The 19523-nt window shown below is 45.4% G+C and overlaps 2 protein-coding genes across 2 annotated transcripts; one reads left to right on the top strand and one right to left on the bottom strand.

Moving 5' to 3' along the window:
• Nucleotides 1-109: 109 nt before the first annotated feature.
• On the top strand, nt 110-14734 carry ttc33 (tetratricopeptide repeat domain 33). The gene is made up of 4 exons (XM_056588508.1): nt 110-925; nt 4225-4306; nt 8893-9024; nt 11190-14734. Exons 1-4 carry the CDS (start codon nt 702-704, stop codon nt 11559-11561), a joined length of 810 nt encoding a protein of 269 aa, XP_056444483.1. The 5' UTR covers nt 110-701; the 3' UTR covers nt 11562-14734.
• ptger4b (prostaglandin E receptor 4 (subtype EP4) b) lies at nt 11857-16728 on the bottom strand. The gene is made up of 2 exons (XM_056588506.1): nt 15627-16728; nt 11857-15233 (listed from the first exon to the last, which is right to left on the bottom strand). The coding sequence occupies exons 1-2, from the start codon at nt 16404-16406 to the stop codon at nt 14607-14609; spliced, it is 1407 nt and encodes a 468-aa protein (XP_056444481.1). The 5' UTR covers nt 16407-16728; the 3' UTR covers nt 11857-14606.
• Between the last annotated feature and the right edge of the window lie 2795 nt (nt 16729-19523).

Raw genomic sequence — 19523 nt, forward strand, 5'->3', positions numbered from 1 at the left:
TGCAGGGCAGGTTGTCAGGTTGTCAGGATGTAAACAAACGATGACGTAGGCCGGTACAATTTTCGCCCCCGGTACAATTTTAACGTGACACCGCCACTGCATAGTTTGAGCGCAAACAAGCTGTTTCACGCATTTTGAGGGGCGTTCTTGAACGGCGCGAACTCGCCCTGGCTCAGACTTAGATTGTTCCAGCTGCTTAGCAGACGTAAAACATGTATAAATACGGCATACAACTGTCTAAAGCAAAGTGAAAAGTCGAACAAACATATCACCCCTTGGATGTGTATTTATGAAGTGATTCCTAAAATACGTACTATCTCTTTAACTTTCCAGGACAACACGGTTCTTCTTCCGGGGCAGAATTTGAAGGCTCAAAACATGGCTGTAGTATCTGAAGTATAACTAAAGCTTCAGATTTTGGTGTGGCTGTAGATGTATGTTAATAATTCAATACTTTCTGAGTCATCCGAACACCCCTTCTGCCTTTAGGGTCAGACATGGATGCTTTCCATTAAGCTGTAGCGCTATGCCCAGGACTGCAGAAGACTAGCATAAAGGTTACCGAGCCACACAGCCACAACCGTATGGTTTATAAAGTTGTAATAACCATGAGGGCTGCAGTGAACTAAAGGTAGAACTAAACGTGAGTTTATCAAGTTGCCCCCACTGTCAACAGCTACTTAATCCTTTAGTCTCTCAAAATGGCTTCATTTGGCTGGAAGAGGAAGGTTGGGGAGAGGGTGTCCAAGTCCACGTTACAGCAGTTTGAGTCCGAGGCAGAGAAGGCAGGGGACCGACCCCGTAAAGAGGACGGCGTGGACTGGATGCACGCCATCAAGAGACGCCGGGAGGTTTTGCTGGAAGACTGCGAGACCAAGAGCGAGAGGCTGAAGGGTGAAGGTGCTTTGCTGGCCGAGGAAGGCAGGTAAGATCAAAATGAGGCTGATATCATCCCCTGTGTGTGTGACTCAGAGGACACTCAGAGGAGGGGGAGGGGGTAAGAGAGAGAAACGAGAGACAAATAGAAAGAAAGAACGAGAAAAATAAAAAAAAAGAATGGGCACCCATGAATCAAATGAAATTAATTATAGGATACTAAACTTATGCAGAAAGGGTTTCCTTTTGTACTTTAAGTTTTACTTATGGAACTTTCCTATGCAGCATCATAGCGTTACAGAGGGGGGGTACTATTATTGCAACGGTGAGTCCTCATGTAGTTAACTAATGTTAGTCCTCATGCAGTTCACTAATGTTAGTCCTCATGTAGTTCACTAATAGTCCTCATGTAGTTCACCAATGTTAGTCATCATGTAGTTCACTAATGTTATTCCTCATGTAGTTCATGTGAGTCCTCCTCATGTAGTTCACTAATGTTAGCCCTTTTTTAGTTCACTAATGTTAGTCCTCATGTAGTTCACCAACGTTAGTCCTCACGTAGTTCACTAATCTGTTAGTTCTCATTTTGTTCACTAATGTGAGTTCTCAAGTAGTTCACCAATGTGAGTCCAAGTAGTTCACTAATGTTAGTCCACTAATGTTCGTCCTCATGTAGTCCACTATTATTAGTATGAGATCTGAAAATTACGTTAAAGTTAATCTTCTTTTAGTTTGTGGTTATGGTTTGCGGTTTTACTCAGATGTTGTTGTACTGTTCTGCTTCTTATGGCGTGTAAGAAATCTAGAAGTTAACTATTCAAGTTAATCAATAGGTTTATTTATTATGTCCTTTGCACAGATGGATGCAAAGGACATAATGAATAATTTACGCACAGAGATTTACCTGTGATTTATACGGAAGAAACATCCACTGTTTATGTTTCAGCTTTATTAGTCACACGTAGGTTAACAAAGGGTCAATGGTAAAATGAAAAGCGCTGAGCCAGGAATTGTGCTCAACTATCCAGCAGTTAGAGCACTAGTTCCAATAATAGCACTAGTCGTTTAAAGATACAAACTTTGTAAGTATATTAAAATGAGAATTGGGTGTATAAGTGTATTCAGAAGTATTGCACCTTATGTGTGTAGCGGCCCTGAATCAATGTTACCTGAAAGCCGTTTAGGAACAACCATGGGACGTACCCCGTTTCTCGTCATAGTTTCTAGTACCTCCTCGTGATGAAGAGCGACGCATCCAAGGCTCGCATTTCTGTTTGCCGTGAACACAAAAGGTTTCAGGGGGCTGAAATGGTTTGACATCAACCACGCTTTGACATTTGATATTTCCTCCAGTGTAAGAGACCTTTTCAGATGTATTTTAGGTCCACTCTTCATGAAAGTCATCGCCCAGTGGACGTAATGTCGTTGCCCCCATTAAGCGGCCCCTAATTGGGTTTTGTGTGATCTAAGTGGATTCCGATGTGGAAATGATGTTTCTCTGGTCCTGATGCTTAGACCTGGATAATGTGCTTGGATCAGGATAATGTTCTGCACCCTCCTCAGCCACCAACGTATCGGCTATGTAGATGCATGAATGTAATCAACCGTAACTGGTTGAATTAAACAGGTTATTTTAATAGTGGGGACTGCTGCTGAAAAACCTGCCACTATTTCAAAGGTCAATTGGTTTTGCATTTGGATGGTCCCTCGTCGTCTGAGGAAGAGGTGTAAGAGATGGTCTCTTTCTTACCGTAGATGGGACATGATTGGGACATGAAAGGAAAACAGAGATTATTGCCCGCAATATGTGGATGGAGTCGATGTGGAAGATTAGTTATTGTGTAAAGTAGGCCCCCTAGTGCGTTGAATACATAACAACATGCATAAATCATTTTTGTTTTGATATAAATGGAGCGTAAAGGACTGTTTTTTAGTTTTTATGAAATCCAATTGTTTTATAAATAGTAATACATTAAGTGATACAAACATGTTTTTTTACATTACCGAACTCTGTAGCTGCAGCCGTTGCTTTTAAAAAAGAAAAAGAAAATTCTCTTTATTAGGATTTGGATTTCTGAGAACCCCAACCGCCATTTACGTCAGGTTAACTTTCGCTTAACTTAACCACGCTTTCCGTCAGACCTGGATGCCTGGTCTGTTGGCAATAAAGAGTAACCCTCATGAACCCCATCCTTTCTAGGTCAGTGCCTGTGTTTCTACATTATTTGATTAGCTAAGGCTGCATGCAAACGCAGCACTAATTGTCAAGCACCTGTATGAGCAGGTAATCAATCTAGCAGGGTTATCTCATGTTGTTCTTCTGTCAATATTGACCTGAGGAGCGCTGTGCAGAGGAGCATGTCACTCTCGGATGTCCCCACCTAGGAGAGAAAACTCAACACGTCTGCTGAGTGGACCGACCCATCGCATGCTGACAAGTTATTCTGATGAAAACATTTCGTGAATGCATTTTTACCAATTATAAAGTTGGTAACTGTTAGGGTTCACAGGCCAAAAGATAACTTGCTTAGGCAGAGCTGAAACAGCTTATAGCTTCTTTCTCAGTATATGTTAAAATGTTGTAGATCAGAACTGTGCAAGGCAGTTTAGAAGTCGATAGAGCCACAGTTTACATGCAAAAAGTTGGCATCAGTTGGACTTTATTGCACACACACACACGCACGCGCGCACACACACACACCCCTTTGTGTTGCATGAAATAGCTAGGCCGATATGAAGGTGTGTCTCTATTTAAAGGCATCTAGCCGGTCTTTCTCACAAACTACGCTCAAATGGTTTTTATTCATGCGAGGAGAAAGACATGGATCTGGTGTCAAACGTCCATGGCCGAGCTGTGACATGTCGCTTTTATGTCAGGGAAATGTGTTATGTTAAGTCTTGTTATGTACCAACTGATTAGTCTGGTGAGCTTTAACGGTACAAAAGATACAGCATAAAGGTCACTGATTTACGAGACATCTCTAACAACACAGGGTTTTCCCCTGCTTTGACAATTAGAACTTCATTCGGGTGTCTGTTACATAAATTATTTTGTTAAAAATATGCATTAAGGTTAAATATTTGTAACCAAAAATGAAAGATTACTAACGGTTCATTAACTGTTACCTAATGTGTTAGTAATCATTTAATAATGGTGTTCATATTACTGAGGTATTAATTTCTACATTATTGAAAAGGCTTCCACTAAACCTAACCCCTTCCCTTCCCTCTCTCTCTCTCTCTCTCTCTCTCTCTCTCTCTCTCTCTCTCTCTCTCTCTCTCTCTCTCTCTCTCTCTCTCTCTCTCTCTCTCTCTCTCTCTCTCTCTCCCCCCTCCCTCCCTCCACAGGCATTGGGAAGCCATTAAGAAATGGGACGAGGCCATTCAGCTCACACCAGAAAACCATCTGCTGTATGAAATGAAATCTCAGGTACAACCGTCAACCCATGATGGGCCTGGTCGTTTTAACCTTGCATTGAAGGTACCTGGCCCTTACCGCGGGAGGCGTGGTGTGTTGGTGTCCTGAGAGGTCTTCTCTCCATACACTGTGTTTGTGTGTAACTTTCCCTAGTGGATGTGTCACGTTTGGCAACATGCAGGATTTTCACAGGCCGCCCCTTAAACATATTCAGTGGGAAGAAAGGATGCATCGAAGGTGTGTGTGTGCATGTCTGTCTGTGTGTGTATGTGCACATCCAGCCTTGCGTTTATACAGGATCATATATTCCTGTGAGTGTGATGGTGAAACGGCCACCCTAGTCACTTAAAGGGGAGATATTATGGAAACAACACTTTTCCGTACATTTTTTAGTGAGGTGTGCATTTCTGAGAGTACCCTGCCTATGTTACCAAACGAGCGAGTCAGTTTTCGGCGCCCCCTCCTACATAGGAAGGGGGCACATTTGATTATTACCTCCCACTTCCCCAACCCCTCTAATCAGAGCACAGCTAAGATTTTGTGGACCAGCGGACAAGCAGCTCGGGCGGGGGGATCTCGGCAGCTCAGCTCCGGGAGCACATTCCCTTTCTCCGCCAGAGCTGCCGGACTGCCGCCGAGCTCCCCCCACCGGAGCTGCCGGACTGCCGCCGACGCTTTGACGGTGGTCCAGAGGAGTAGACATGGAGGAGAAAGGGATTGTACTCCGGGAGCTGAGCTGCCGGCTGCCGCCGAGCTTCCCCCTCCGGACTGCTGCCGAAGCTTCGGCGACAGTCCGGCAGCTCCGGCGTGTGTACTCCGGGAGCTGAACTGTCGCCGGCGGCAGTCCTGAGCTGCCGGACTGCCTCCGAGCTCCCCCCACCGGACTGCCGCAGAAGCTTCGGCGGCAGCTCCGGCGGGGAGCTCGGCGGCAGTCCCGCAGCTCCGGCAGGAGGAGCTCGGCGGCAGTCCGGCAGCTCTGCTGCCGGAGTTCAATCCCTTTCTCCTCCATGTCGCGGTTCATGAACTTCAGAGAGTCAAGGCCAAAGTTCCTTTCCCCCAATTCTTCTCGACCATGGCCGAGATAACCCCCACTACGAGTCTTTAATGTTGTGGAAGTGCCAGAGACGTCAGACGTTAGACATAATATTACATAAATACCTATATATTATTATTATATTATATGGATATAGAGCTCCAGGAGTCCGCACATGGCAACAATCACTTCTCCTCCATGCTGTGGTTCACTCTGACAGCTCATTGGTCAATGGGCAGCAGCTCATTTGCATTAAAGCTACAGACACCAGAAATAATGCATTATGAAGGGACTGAAATAGGGGAATAGCGGTGGGCAAGAGCTTAAAAAACATATTTTCTGGAACTCATATACTTTGTTTACATGTTGGGAAAACACCATAATATTTCTCCTTTAAAGTTGTCGCTTTGATATGCGTTCAGGCCACTTGGTCTCCATGGTGATGACCAACGACCCCCTTGGAATTGTCACCTCTTTCGACCTTCCCTTACTTCTTCTTTTGGTCGTTCTGCCGTCTCTGCTGCTCTAACTTCCTGTTTGTGTTTGGTCCAATTCTCCATTATCATACTATTCTATTTTTATTTCTCTCTCCAATCCCCTCTTTTCGGGAATCATTTGTGTTAATGCTGCGACCACGGGAACGTGCACTTCAAGTTGAGGTCCCCTGTCCAGCAGTCGCTCCGGCGTAATCCAATCCCCCTCTCCCACATCCCCCGTCTCCTCACATGCTCCTAATGCACCGCGTATCTGCCCATTATCCGACATTTGAGAAGGAAATCGCCTTCCGGAAACCAGGCCCACCGATTATTTTATTGTCTGTTCCTAATGTCCAGTGTCACAATTTAACGAGAAGACTTGACAACTGTGAGCACTATATTTAATGTTTTAATGTCGGCCCTGTGTCTGACACGTCGACGTCCATTGCTGTGAATGTATGTAGCTCGAGTTCATTAGATCATCATGGGAAATACTGGTGCGAGCTGATATCCTGCTGACACCAGATCGTGCGTTGATTTTATGTTTGAGTTCCTCTTCACAAATTTGATCCCTTATCTCTTACCACTCAACGACCAACGTAATTCTCCTTTTTAACAATTTGTTTATCGTCATTTTATAATTAATGAAATGCACAGTCACACAACAGTTTGAGGATAGAAATACCTACATTACATGGACACACACTCCTACATGCAAGCACACCGTGCACAGATATTGAATAGAATACAAATAAAACGAAATCTTTCCCTTTTTTTAACTTTACTTTTAATGTTGTATTATTCATGTCAATCAGTCATTTGTTTACTGCCAAACGCTCCATCTTCAATATCTTCCAAATGAAGAAACTCAAGGTATTTAATTGTGTGCCTCAAAGCTCTATATATATATATATATATATATATATATGATCCATAAACATCAGCCCAACCTTGCTGTTCTACAGTTATGCAAATGATAAGAGAAACACCAACACCCTGTTGGCAGTAATCCCCATGCAGCCCCGCTGCCAGCACTGGTTAGGGGATTAGTTTGAATCCAGTCTTAATATTGGCTTTCTTGTACTGCATTTCAACTCGATCTTGGATTGGTGGTTGCAGGTGAATCCTGGGTGTTGTGTTCGCTAGGAGTGGGTCTCAACTTGTGTAGATAAATTAATCGGGTAGCTTTTATAAAACTTTATGTGTTATAAAACATTGGTGGAAACGGATCAGAAGAAGATCATCTTGTGATAACAAACAAACTCAGAGAACCATACCTGGTCCATTAGGTCAGGCGTTTAAGCTGCTGCCATCAGGCGGCCCTTTGGCCTGTGAGAGTTCACAACAACATCCGAAAGGGCTCTGCCGTTCGGGCTTTGGACCTTGAGCGGAAGGACGTGCGGGATGGAAATGGTTTTCCTTTGGCTGATTCTTGTGTGTTATTGTTAATGACATAGCTTTTCTCACTGGTTTTACTCATCCTCTCTGGCTTTTAATACATTTGATTTCTTCTCTGAGGCAGAAAACCAGATTACACTTTCCGGACAATAGAGACAGTTTAACATAACATAATTGACTGCCAGAAGCATCAGATAGCCCATGTGTCAACTCTTTATTGTTTGTAATTCTTCAATATCATGGGTCACTGAATCAGCAATAATTATGAGGATTTGAAACTGTGTGCTTCTTCAACGTCTACACAGAAACCTTTCGTCAGCTTCATGTACCACACAGACACCATTGTGTAGTCCTGTGTGCAACTGTGCATATATTGATATTGTAGTTAGTTATTGTGCACTAAGCCCCAGACTGAGGGTCATATTAAGCTAATCCTGAAACCGAGCCCTGTACACTACTGTAGGCGGTTGGGTTAGTGGTTGAAGCTACTTTCTGGCTAAGGCTGGCCTGATTCAGTTTTGTTTGTCTTCAACAATGGAACGATCAAACGAAGAATAGCATCATTTGTCTTGTGATCATCTGATGCAGGCACATGGAGGTGTGCAGCATCTCAAGATCAGGATTAAAGTTTTCTTATAATGTTAAGGAAAAGCAAGTGCACAAACGTTGGTTTTTATTAATATCCTTTGACCTGTGTCATAATCCTAATTCTGATGACCAGGCAGCTGCCACGAACAGGCTGGACAACAACGGAAATATGGGAAACATTTTGACCTGAGAGAACATTGCTTGTTGAGATTCTCTCTGTCTATCAAAAACACAGATGAATGGTGAAATAATCACTTGACCCTTTGTATTTTAAATACACATATCATTTCTAATCCAATTGACATTTTATGTACCTTTTCGGACTGCAAAATAATCTATGTTCTTTTTTTTTTGTTGGTATTTCCCCTTACCCTAAATTTAAAGTATCCTTAATATAAACCCCTTAAATCACTGTCAAGTAGCCTCAATATGAACCCCCTTAAAGCAGTGGTTTTCAACTGATCAAGCCTCAGGACCCCCATGTTTCATTAGTCATCAAGTCACCCAAAAATAAGACGATGCTTTCATGTACTGTTAAAACACACTTAAACCTCATTCATTATCACCGGCGTGAGTGGAATACGAGAACCGGCACAAACCAAATAGGACAGCCCTGGCGCTGCACAGTTCATTGGGGGAGCTATTGTAACTGGACTGTATTTATACAGCGCTTTTCTAACTGTTTGCCACTCCAAGTGCTTCACAGCATTCACCGATTCATGCACACATTCACACACAGACGGCGGTGTCAACCATTCAAGGTGCCAGCCAGCTCGTCAGGAGCAGTCAGGGTGAGGTGTCTTGCTCAGGGACACCTCGACACTCGGCTAGGAGGAGCCGGTGATCGAACTGGCAACCTTCCGGTTCCCAGCCAACCTGCTCTACCTCCTTAGCCACGTGCTGCCCATATCGCAGAACTGAACGTTTGTTGTCGAGCTGCACATTGACACCAATGTTATGGTGAAACAGCCACTACAAACGTCATGGCCATTGGGCACGTACAACCCTTAATTTGAAGCCTTTGAACCTCTGTCCAGTGACCTGATGTGCCCTGTGGAAGGTGCGTGGATGTGAATGCCTTGTGTTGTGTCATGGCCGTGCAGGTGCTGTCCATCCTGCAGGAGCTGTTCCCGGCGGTGAAGGCGGCGGAGATGGCGGTGAAGCTGAAGCCCATGTGGTGGGAGGGCTGGCAGACCCTGGGCCGGGCCCAGCTCAGCCTGGGCGAGGTGGACCTGGTACGTGCGCCTACCCACCGCTACCACTTAGCCTTCCATACCATCTGCCCCTCTAGTCCAACCCCAGCCCAAACAGTAGTGGTTCCTGCCCTCCTCGGAGCATGTCCCCTTAGAAAGAGAGTAATTAGAGTCAGTTGTGGAATCTTTAACCGCAGAGTTTGCAAGGACATGTCTTGTGTGTGTGTGTGTGTGTGTGTGTGTGTGTGTGTGTGTGTGTGTGTGTGTGTGTGTGTGTGTGTGTGTGTGTGTGTGTGTGTGTGTGTGTGTGTGTGTGTGTGTGTGTGTGTGTGTGTGTGTGTGTGTGTGTGTGTGTGTGTTGTTATCGGGGCTTATTACTTCATATGAAAGCCTCAAGACGAACAAGCCGCTGTGGAAGCGCTACCGAGGGGCCCACGGCATTGGAACACGGAGTAGAGGAGCTCAGTAACAGGCCAGGACCTGAGAAAACAACAAAACCTGCCCGCTACCCCACCGCCCTGCATCCCAGGCAGGCCGGGGTGAAGCCAGCCAGCGGGCCGGGACTCGCATAGCATATAGCTGAGGATGTATGCAGAACCCGAGGGGCGGAGCGGTCAGAGTGCCCTACATCAACAATAGGACGTGTTGAAAGTCACTAAGCCCTAAGCCAGATGTAGCCACACCCCCCAATATAAAGGAGCTACGGGAAGAAGAGGTCGAACCAGAAGAGGAAAACCGGGTCTATTTTTAGCAGGGCATGTCAAGACACACCTTGGGACGTCCGTGCACAGACATGTTGTCGAGTAACCCAATAGGCTGAGAAAAGAGGTGCAGGCCGGGCCTTTGTGACCCGTTACCGTGCAGGTTATCGCCAGGCAGGGAACGCTTGGTAAACAAGGACTCTCAGACACCCTCGCACCCCGTTGAGCGATGGTGCTTGTTTAGGGCATTCTTTGTGAAACAAGTCAAGGGTATTTCTTCAACTGACATCCGTCGGTGGATAATGTTAATCGGGACAATGTTTGTTTTTTTGTTCAGCTGCCGAGTGTGAAACTAGTTGCCAGTTGTACACCGTTGGAGGAAAAGGAAATAAACTTGTAAAGAGAACGGGGGGGGGGGGGCGGCGGCAAGGTGATCTGATATGTTCTAATGGAGCAAGAATTAGCAGGCTTTGTTTTTAGCAGGTGTGTTAAATGCTCTCATGACACATCCTGGCTACAGGCTGATCAGAGGAGAACTGCCAAGGGCACCGCTCGACTTCTGGTTCAGCATAGAAGCCATGTCTCCCTGTCTAGACTACTTGGTTCTAAGCGGTTTTATTCTGTGTTTCTAATAGAACATTATTGGTACTGATACAGAGAATTGATGGCCGTTTATAACAATATGTCCCCATAACAGTAAATATAATACGCAGCTAGCTGCGTCACTGGCATTGGCATCAGAAGAACCACATTGATTTGAACATATCATGGTAGAGGAGGTGGTCTATACACTCATCGCCCTTTTAATTATTCAACCCCGATTTGTAATTTGCACCCGACTACGGTATCGCTTTCTGTTGCTTTTGTCATTCGACTTGTCTTTGTCCGTTCAATCCCCTATTCATCCTTTGTCTTGTCGATACTGCTCTGTGGGAGGATTGATTTCATGCTGTCGCTTGCAAGAAATTATTGGAACCAAGGCCTGATATATGATCCTATTACTGTTTGGAAGTAATTTGTGCGCTGAATATTGCAAGTGGCGCTGAAGCGCCAGGCGGACTGAGTGATAATGGCAGATTCAATCTGATTCATGGCATTGATTGTGCCCTGTATGGTTAGTCCCTGGTCTATACCATTCCTCCCTAAATAGAATCTTGTTATACCGTGATGATCGCATTTGTTGGACACACACTAACTCGTATTTACCCCAAGTTATTAATCTCAGTGAAATGGAGAGAGAGGACTTTGTGAGAAAGCCTACAGCGATGAATGTCCACAATCATTTACCAGCAGGAGGAAACGCCCCTCAGAAAAAGGCACTACATTAGTTACAGCCGAAAGCAGAGTTCTGGGAAAGGCCATCCCGAATCTCAAAGTCTGATCTTAATTCAACAGCAACGCCTCGTGAACATGTAGCGGTCATCACCCGGTGATAAACAGCTCCATAAAAAGAAGGTTTTATTCAGTGCTAAAACGTATCTCTGACCACGGGATCCCCCCCCCCAGGCGGTGCGCTCCTTCCAGGTGGCGGTGCACCTGAGTCCGTCTGACCCGGCACTGCGGGAGCAGGACCTGGCCTGGGCCCAGAAGCTCCAGCGGCAGCAGCGGGCCGCCCAGGAGAGGACCCTGCAGGAGGACGAAGCCCAGCGGCTGGTGCTGGACGCGCCCGAGCTGCGGCGCGACTACGACGACTTTGAGTCGGACGAGGTGCTGGAGGCGTGCACCGCGGTGGCAGAGCGCCAGCGGCGTCTGGAGGAGCTGAGGCGGACCACGGTGGTGCTGGACGCCGACGGGAACGTCAGGAGCATCGTGGCGCCGGCGGGGGCGGGCGGGGCTGAGACGTCCCAGGCGCCGCTGGTCAAAGCGCGGGGGCTCTGAGGCGGTCCACCGGCGGAGGTGGTAGTACGTAGCAGGGACAACACGAGCAGGGTCGACTTTATTTAACGTAGTGCTCTAGATGTTTATTTTGTTTGCAGGTGGGACCCGGTCGCCCCTCCACTCGCTCAGTCCCAACGCAGGGTTAATTATCTGCCGCACTGCAAAGAGAGATTTATGTGTCATTGTATGTACATATTTGGGCTTCTGCTGCGAGGGACACAAAGGCCGCGGATGCAGCACATGGACTACTTGATATGTTGAAGAAAAGCAGAACGAGAATAATCGTAGAGGCCATAGGTTCTCACATTTTTTATTGTTATTCTGCAAAATAAGGGAAGTTAAAAGAAAAACATTCTTATCTGAAGAAAGACCAAGGCACTTAACATCTTAACATGCTGTATATTCACTGTGAGGCTTCTGCTACCCAAACATCATTCAATTAAATAAAAAACCTCAAAAATATGAATGACTTTGTTTTGCTAAGATCCTATACACCACCTTACTCATTGCCTTCTGTATCATTGCTCCCTTCTCGTCGCATGCCTGTTCAGGGTCAGCAGGGCTTGGTGTGCACCATTAAATGGACTGCATCTATACAGCGCTTTTTGAACCAATGGCCAACCATGCAAGGTGACAGCCAGCTCGGCGGGAGCAGTTGGGTTGAGGTGTCTGGCTCAAGGACACCTCAAAACTCAGTTAGGAGGCGCCGGGGATTGAGCTAGCAACCTTCCGGTTACCAGCCAACCCACTCTATCTCCTCAGCAAATGTAGCCTCTTATTACTGCATACTACCACAGCATTTTGAACCGTTCCCTTGATCCACAACAGTTTCTGTAGTTCCTGTTTCTGGAATGACTTCTGGGTCCCTGGAATCGGGCTCAGTAGGCCTTCTGCAGCTTCCCAATTTTGAACACAAAACCATTTCTTCTTTAGAATCAGAGAAGTTCCTAAATGAAGATTTCACAATGATAGTAACCCCTCCTCCCCCCACGATGTCACTTTGGATAAAGTATATTTTTATACTATCTGATAACAGTTATAATATTTTAATGGGTGGTGTGTTATGTCAAGAATCTGGCACTAACCAAAAGCAGGTGACTTGGCATGGTTTAAGCCCCAGACAGTATGGGACAATAGTCTGGGCGTGGTTCCTACACACTGTTAAAACAAGGAACTATATTTCGATCCGCCCAATGTCATACAATTATTTATGTAACCATAGGGAGCACATTCCTGTGTGCTCACAGATATGCTGAAGAGTGTAAATAGTCATCATTCTGGGATCTCTGCTAACTTATTGGAGCAATTATTTAGCTTGGCCCTGCATATCCATAATATGTCATGAACCTTCAGAAGATTTTTCAAACTTTACCTTTATCAGAGAATACTGATTTTTTGTGTTTTTCATTTTATACTTAATTTTAAATGCTGATATTTGACATGTGATGAAGAGATGAGTCCCCTTATGATGCGATAGTGATTTACTAATTGTGCTATCATACAGCAGTTATCTAATGCGATGTGTATGTAGACCTATTGGATTCCTTCTGATTTGGTTATTGGGAAGAAATCTTTGGCAATCCGCGGGCAGACGATAACAAATCGAACGCAACATCTTTCAATCGTTCTCGCTTCTCTTCAATCCACGAGGTTGCGTGGGTGATCTGACCCCAGACGTGGTGATCAATAGTCAATCTGGCTCATGACTGGGGCGTTATTCCTTGGATGCTGTCCGCTGCTCGGGACAATTATTTGTCCGCTGAGCAACAAACTTCTCTTCTATTTTATTCTGTTAGGGGAACTCAAATTAAAAGTCACGTCCAAGCGTAACATTTTGGGTGTTTTAAAAGCGATGAACAGACAAATGCATAATGAAAAGAGGAAGGTGTAAGTCTCGTAACGCGGTCTCCTATAGGCTACATGGAGAGGAATTTACACTTAGGACAACGTTTTTAAATGTGATTTAGGCTTTTACTTTATTTAATTTTGGCACCACACAGTTCACTGGAAATGAAATGGATAGGCCTATTATAATTTGAAGTGGTCATAAAGACAGATTTATATTTGCATGTGTGATCTAACGTGAATTCAGCAGCGGTTCATGACGTTAATTCGTGAAAAATTATAACGTTGATAAATAGGAAAATATTCACAATGGGATGGAAACAATGGAAACCTTTCAAGAAAGCAAATGATTTATACTTAAATCAATGTCTTTGTTCAAATAGCGATTCTTTGAGCGATCATTTAGGAAATACACATTCTTGGATGTAGCATAGGCCTAGTTTAAGTTGTATTATGTATGTCTGTCTAGAAGTTACAGTATTAGCTGCCAAATGTCGAAATGAGTTATTTTCATAGCTTGGGTAGGACTGCATGCTGCCATGACAACCAGTATGGTTTAATATAAAAATGTGAATGCATGGTCTGAAATTGATGGAAACCTAACCTTATGGATCTTCTCACAGAGAAGACAATGTGAAATGCTAAAAAGTTAACATCATTCATGAGACACACATCGACGGTAGTGCAAAGCCAGTCAGAAGAATCAGCCATTTTTTTGGTTTGTAAAAATAAAATGTTCACTTTACACAAAGAATGTCAATATGAAAGTAACAGGGCTAGACCTAGTTGGTTTTTGAGATTACAATTTTTTGCGGGGGTATTTTGTCGGAGGCTATTTGCAAGAGATAAAATGCGATATTGACAATGACAACTAGTACGAGTAAAACATTCAGTTTTGCATTTCTCCCATAGGCCTAGGCCTGCCTCTCAGTAGTCCAATCGCAGCAGTCTATAGTCTCCATCCGTAATATTCACTACATCTCAGTAGTTTCATCACACAGTCCAGTAGGCTATCCATCAGTAATATTCACTAGCCTACATCAGTAGTCCCATTACACAGTCTAGTATCCATCAGTAATATTCACTACATCTCAGTATACCCATCACAGACTCTTAATAGTCACTACATCTCAGTAGTCACATGACACCGTCTAGTATCCATCAGTAATGTGTCCGGTGGATTTGCTCCGTGTTCCCGGTTTAGATGCATTTCTCCCGCGCGCTCTGCGCCACGTCGGTAAAGGTCACGTTAAGCGCGTGGTCCTTGGCGCCCATCACAAGTCCTCCTGCCGATGACATGCCGTTCCCGGTGCGCAGCCCGCTTAGTTCCGAAGGCTCCAACACGCACCCGGACTCGGTCCCCTCCGCCGTGCACCCCTCCGCTGTACTTCGCTGCCCCTCAAACAAAAAGCTCTCCGTCGTCATCGATGGAGAGCCGGAGTGGCCGGTATTAATCCCTGCCGGCTGGCCGGCGTGCGAGAAGCTCCCGTCGAGGCTGCCCTCCGACGGGCACTTGTTGGACTTGGAGATCCCGCGGACGCGCATCAGCGTGTTGGACGCCAGCGACGGCGAGTCATGCGAGACGATAGACGAGGTCATGTGACCGTCCATGCAGAGAAAGCGACCGCTGCCTTGCCGCCGCGCGCCCATCTTGCAGAACAGGCACTTGATCTTCTCAACCACCTTGAGGACCACTGTCTTCCGGAGGAGGATGTAGATCCAGGGGTCCAGGATGGGGTTGACCGAGGCCATGCGGATGGCCAGCAGGTCGGGGTTGATCTTCTGGTCGGCCTCTGGTGTGTACAGCTGGTTCACGAAGATCCTCAGCTGCGTGCAGTGAGACACTAGGTTAGGTTTCTGTAGATTAGTGTTATAATAGTTGAATTCAAATAGTTTGCATTCATTTCGTTGGTATGGGTTTGGCCGAGGCTTGTGAACACGGTTTGGCCGTGTTCACAAGCCTGCTCTGTGACCACAGTCACGCCTGGCCCGGAGCCAACAGCAGCACCAGGCCAAGCTGTTGTTGGCTGATCGAGTGACCTCAACTACATACAAGTTCAAAATGGTGCCATTCTTTTTTATTTAAAGTCTTAGATGACTTTGACTAGAATATAATATTCTAAAAAATGTTAAATGCTGTTGAAAAAATATATTGCGTGACCTCCTAAAATTAACAAAACTCCTTACACTTACAGCTTCATATTACGAGGTCGTACTCACCACCAAAGGTATTGAGCAGATGATCACCACGGCGGAGGTGGCGGTCAGCAGGATCACCATTTGGATCTCCGCTCCGGCCAAACGCCCGAAACTCCGCCGGCGTCCCAGCTCTGATACGCGCCTCGGGTCTGCTCCCAGCGACGTGCGCCGGAGGAAGCGCTTGTGCATCAACAGCAGCGCTCCGCACACCATCACGTTGCATATGACCGTGGCCAGTACCAGCGTGGAGTTCACGCCCGCGTACATCAGGTTATACGCAGCGACGCTCGTGTCGTTGGTCCGCCAGTCAATGAAGCACCATGTCGGCGGCTTCTGCAGCGCCACCTTCCCGAGCCCCATGCTGGGCAGCGCGCAGAAGAAAGCGTTGGAGATGTAGATGGCCAACAGAGTGAGCGCAGCGAGCCTTTGGTTGACGTGCCGGTTGTAGAAATACGCGTGGTTTATGGCCAGGTATCTCTCCACGGACATGGCGAAAACGATGCTGAGCTGCACCAGGAAGAAGAACAGGAGGATGAAACCGGAGTACTGGCACAGCGGGTCCCCCCCGGGCCATGCGCCCTTCATGTAGGTGCTGATGGTGACGGGGCTGGCCAGCAGGGTGCCCAGGAGGTCCGTCACCGCCAGCCCGCAGATGAGCGTGTAGAAAGTGGTCTCCTTCTGTTCCTTTCGGGATACTCGGAGGACCACGATGGCGGTGACGTTGCCCACCACCCCGAAGATGAACATAATGACGGGAATAGTGAGCTGCCCAGGCATCGCCGCTCCCACCTTGTTGTTCATCGCTCTGCGTCACCCCTTCAGTCCCCGATCTTCTACACGGAATATTTGCAACATTCAGATGTACGCCCGGTTCGCACGCGGTTGCTTGCCACCGTTCAGGCGCATTCTTCTCCAAAGTTATCCAAACACGCACGAGTCTTTTATAGTTCCTCCTTTACGCGCGCGGTCTTTTCAATCCACAACACATAAACAACCCGTAAGGTGTCTCTCACGACTTGGAGCGGTGTGGTGTGTGTTCTGCGCTTCCTATTTGGCAACTGACAGCATGTAATGGAAGTAAGTCCTGGAGACACTAAGCGCCACTCCTCCTCTGCAGTGCCGTCAGACGCTGAGTGGAAGAGCGCGCAAAGACGCATGCGGATCCTTCTTATACACCGTCCTAGAGGCTTGCCATAACCAAAGGTAATATAATGCTTTAAAAACGATTAATCTACAGTGTGTTTAAATGAAGCTTTTGCACACTTTGATTGATAAAAACATTTTGTTACCTTTTAATTATCTTAGGCTTTGTTTCCTATTCCTTGCATTGTCTTGCCACCCTACTTTTCCCCAGTGTCATCAAAATGTTGATTTTTATACCTGGGGTCAACAGGTCACAGGGGAGAGGGCTTCCCCTTATGCCTGATGAGAACAAAGCCAACTCTGTGTCTTGGGTAAACATAACCTGATTTGATTATTGACATCTGCAATGTGGGGAGGATGTGCAAATGTTTAAATCACTCTGTCTAACTGTATTCTGGACTCACTCTGCTAGAGAAGAATCTAACGTATGCATACATTAAAATAGGTTAATTGTCTACAACTATTGTGTGCTGGTTGCATTTAGAAATCTCATCTGTCCTAGATGCAAAATCTCCAGAGGAATTTCCACGACAACACACAAATGTATTATAATAATTAAATGGACCTCATGGTGCGAGTGAATATCAGCTAACATATAGGAAAGAAGCTGCATTGTAGGACTATTTTAATGTGATGAATGATGAATCATAATTATGTATGAGTGCATCAATTTGAACTATTAAGGAGAAATACTTGTTGTTTGTTCATGATATCGGTCAAATTAATGATAATCAGCTATCATGAGGAATCCAGAAATTGTGTTCTGAGCGAGACATATCTTTTTACCATCGGATGACTTTCCTAATTCTGCTGACGGTAAACTTGGAAGGTTCATGTCCATATGAAGTTCACTGGTCATGTTTTCTATTTTCATCGACTGTTGAACCTTCTCCTGAACTTGTTTCTCTCACCAAACCCCTTCAACTAAATCAATATGTGAAACCAAACATCTCCCAACCACGCAACTTCAAAAAGTTGCCTTTTTCAAAGAAGTGTTCATAACATGTGCTATCAAAAAAATACATATTTTAAGTATTTGTGTAAATAAGTTTATAGTCCAGCAAATATAAATTACAAATAAATAAAATATACACATATACTTAAGAACCCCCCCCCCCCCCTTTTCTTTAATTCATACTTTGAATGTCCATCATATGGTAAATCCTTCGAGGTCATGTTAATCCGTTGTGATGAGTGTGGTCCCTGTGTGGTGCTGTAAGCACTGACCTCAGGTGATGAGTCGTGTTGGGTAACCTGGACATCAGTCCTCACACGCATACAGGGGGATGCAGTGTGTGCTGTACCAGCAGCCCGCGTGTTGTGAATGGAAACAGCTGTATGGTGTAAATACGTTGTTGTGTGCGTCCAGCCGCCAGTTTCGGTTCAGTTTTACTCCACACAAACAAAGTCCAACTTTGCTGGGAGATATTTCACCATGGGAGGAAGTTTATGCTGACCAGGCACGTTTGTGACGTAAAACCATATTGTCCCGAAAGGCAATAAAGGTATCACCCTGAGGGTAAGACGTACAATGGAAATGTGAAACCCTAAACCTACCAAACCAACTGGATATTGTTTTCATTTGTTTGCGTTTTTGATGTTTATTTGACCAGGAAACAACCCATCCTTTCTCACTGGGAGCAACATGTTGAAACACATGCAATTAATGCTCCAATCCTTTTATTTCATACAAACTAAATAAACAGGACCCCAAATGATGGGTTTGGCCCTCATTATCCATTACTCTGTGACTGGCAATCCACCTCTGTATTTACCTTCTGCTCAACAGTGGATAGTGCACAGCGCACATCCTGTTCAGCCTTGCATCGTCTCAAGCTTGAGAGACCCTGATCTGCTCTGGTCGTTAAAGAACCGACCAGCAGCTCCCAAACTTATCCATCCACGCTGTGTGTGGATGGATCCCAGATATCCTAAGGTGACAGCCTCGATGTTGCATGACTTTGTTTGTCAGAGTCCATGTTAAACCCTACCTGGTATTAAGGTGCGCCCTTACATATGAGGCTTTGTGACAGGAGTCCATGTTAAAACTGGTAGTAGGTTGGGCCCTAACATATGACGTTGTGTGTAAGGTAGGTAGGTAGGTATTAGGCTGGGTCCTAACATATGACGTTGTGTGTCAGGTAGGTAGATAGGTAGTAGGCTGGGCCCTATGACGTTATGTGTCAGGTAGGTAGGTAGGTATTAGGCTGGGCCCTAACATATGAGGAATGTGATATAATAGTGGGAGTAGTCCCTACCTAGAATGCCTCATACCAACCTTCCTAGGCAGTATTGGTGTGGATGGTCCTAATATTATCATTAACAAAGGATTTGATTTATACTTTGGGGACATTTATATATTTTTTAAAATATTTATATATTTCCCTTCCATTAATAATAGTAGGACAAGAGTGAAAAATGTCTGAGAATGGTCAAAGATTCTCATTAAAGTGAATCATTTGAATAGTTACATGGAAAAAAGAAATGATGGCCAACAATAAATCAATACAATACACATACAATAAAAATGTTTTAGCATGTGTATGACTTGTAAAGCTATTTTCTCCTATGACCAAAACAATGCAGCAAACACTATACATTTCAGCTGTTGTGATCGCTGATACTGTCTTCACAGTGTTGCTTATACAGACCCAACGATGCAGTCCAGCGGCAAATTAGCATGTTAGCATTCCATATTAGCCTGCTCGCATTCTTGATCAACATGGAAGGCCTCCCACTTGGAGAAGACTGCCAACATGCTTATGAGCATGCTAA

This window comes from Gadus chalcogrammus, chromosome 4, assembly GCF_026213295.1.
Source record: "Gadus chalcogrammus isolate NIFS_2021 chromosome 4, NIFS_Gcha_1.0, whole genome shotgun sequence".
Lineage (NCBI taxonomy): Eukaryota > Metazoa > Chordata > Actinopteri > Gadiformes > Gadidae > Gadus > Gadus chalcogrammus.

Coding starts and splice junctions, on each gene's coding strand:
- ttc33 (XM_056588508.1), top strand. CDS start 702: ATGGCTTCATTTGGCTGGAAGAGGAAGGTTGGGGAGAGGGTGTCCAAG. Junction 4,307..8,892: donor TGTATGAAATGAAATCTCAG/GTACAACCGTCA, acceptor ATGGCCGTGCAG/GTGCTGTCCATCCTGCAGGA. Junction 9,025..11,189: donor GCCTGGGCGAGGTGGACCTG/GTACGTGCGCCT, acceptor CCCCCCCCCCAG/GCGGTGCGCTCCTTCCAGGT.
- ptger4b (XM_056588506.1), bottom strand. CDS start 16,406: ATGAACAACAAGGTGGGAGCGGCGATGCCTGGGCAGCTCACTATTCCC. Junction 15,234..15,626: donor TCTGCTCAATACCTTTGGTG/GTGAGTACGACC, acceptor CACTGCACGCAG/CTGAGGATCTTCGTGAACCA.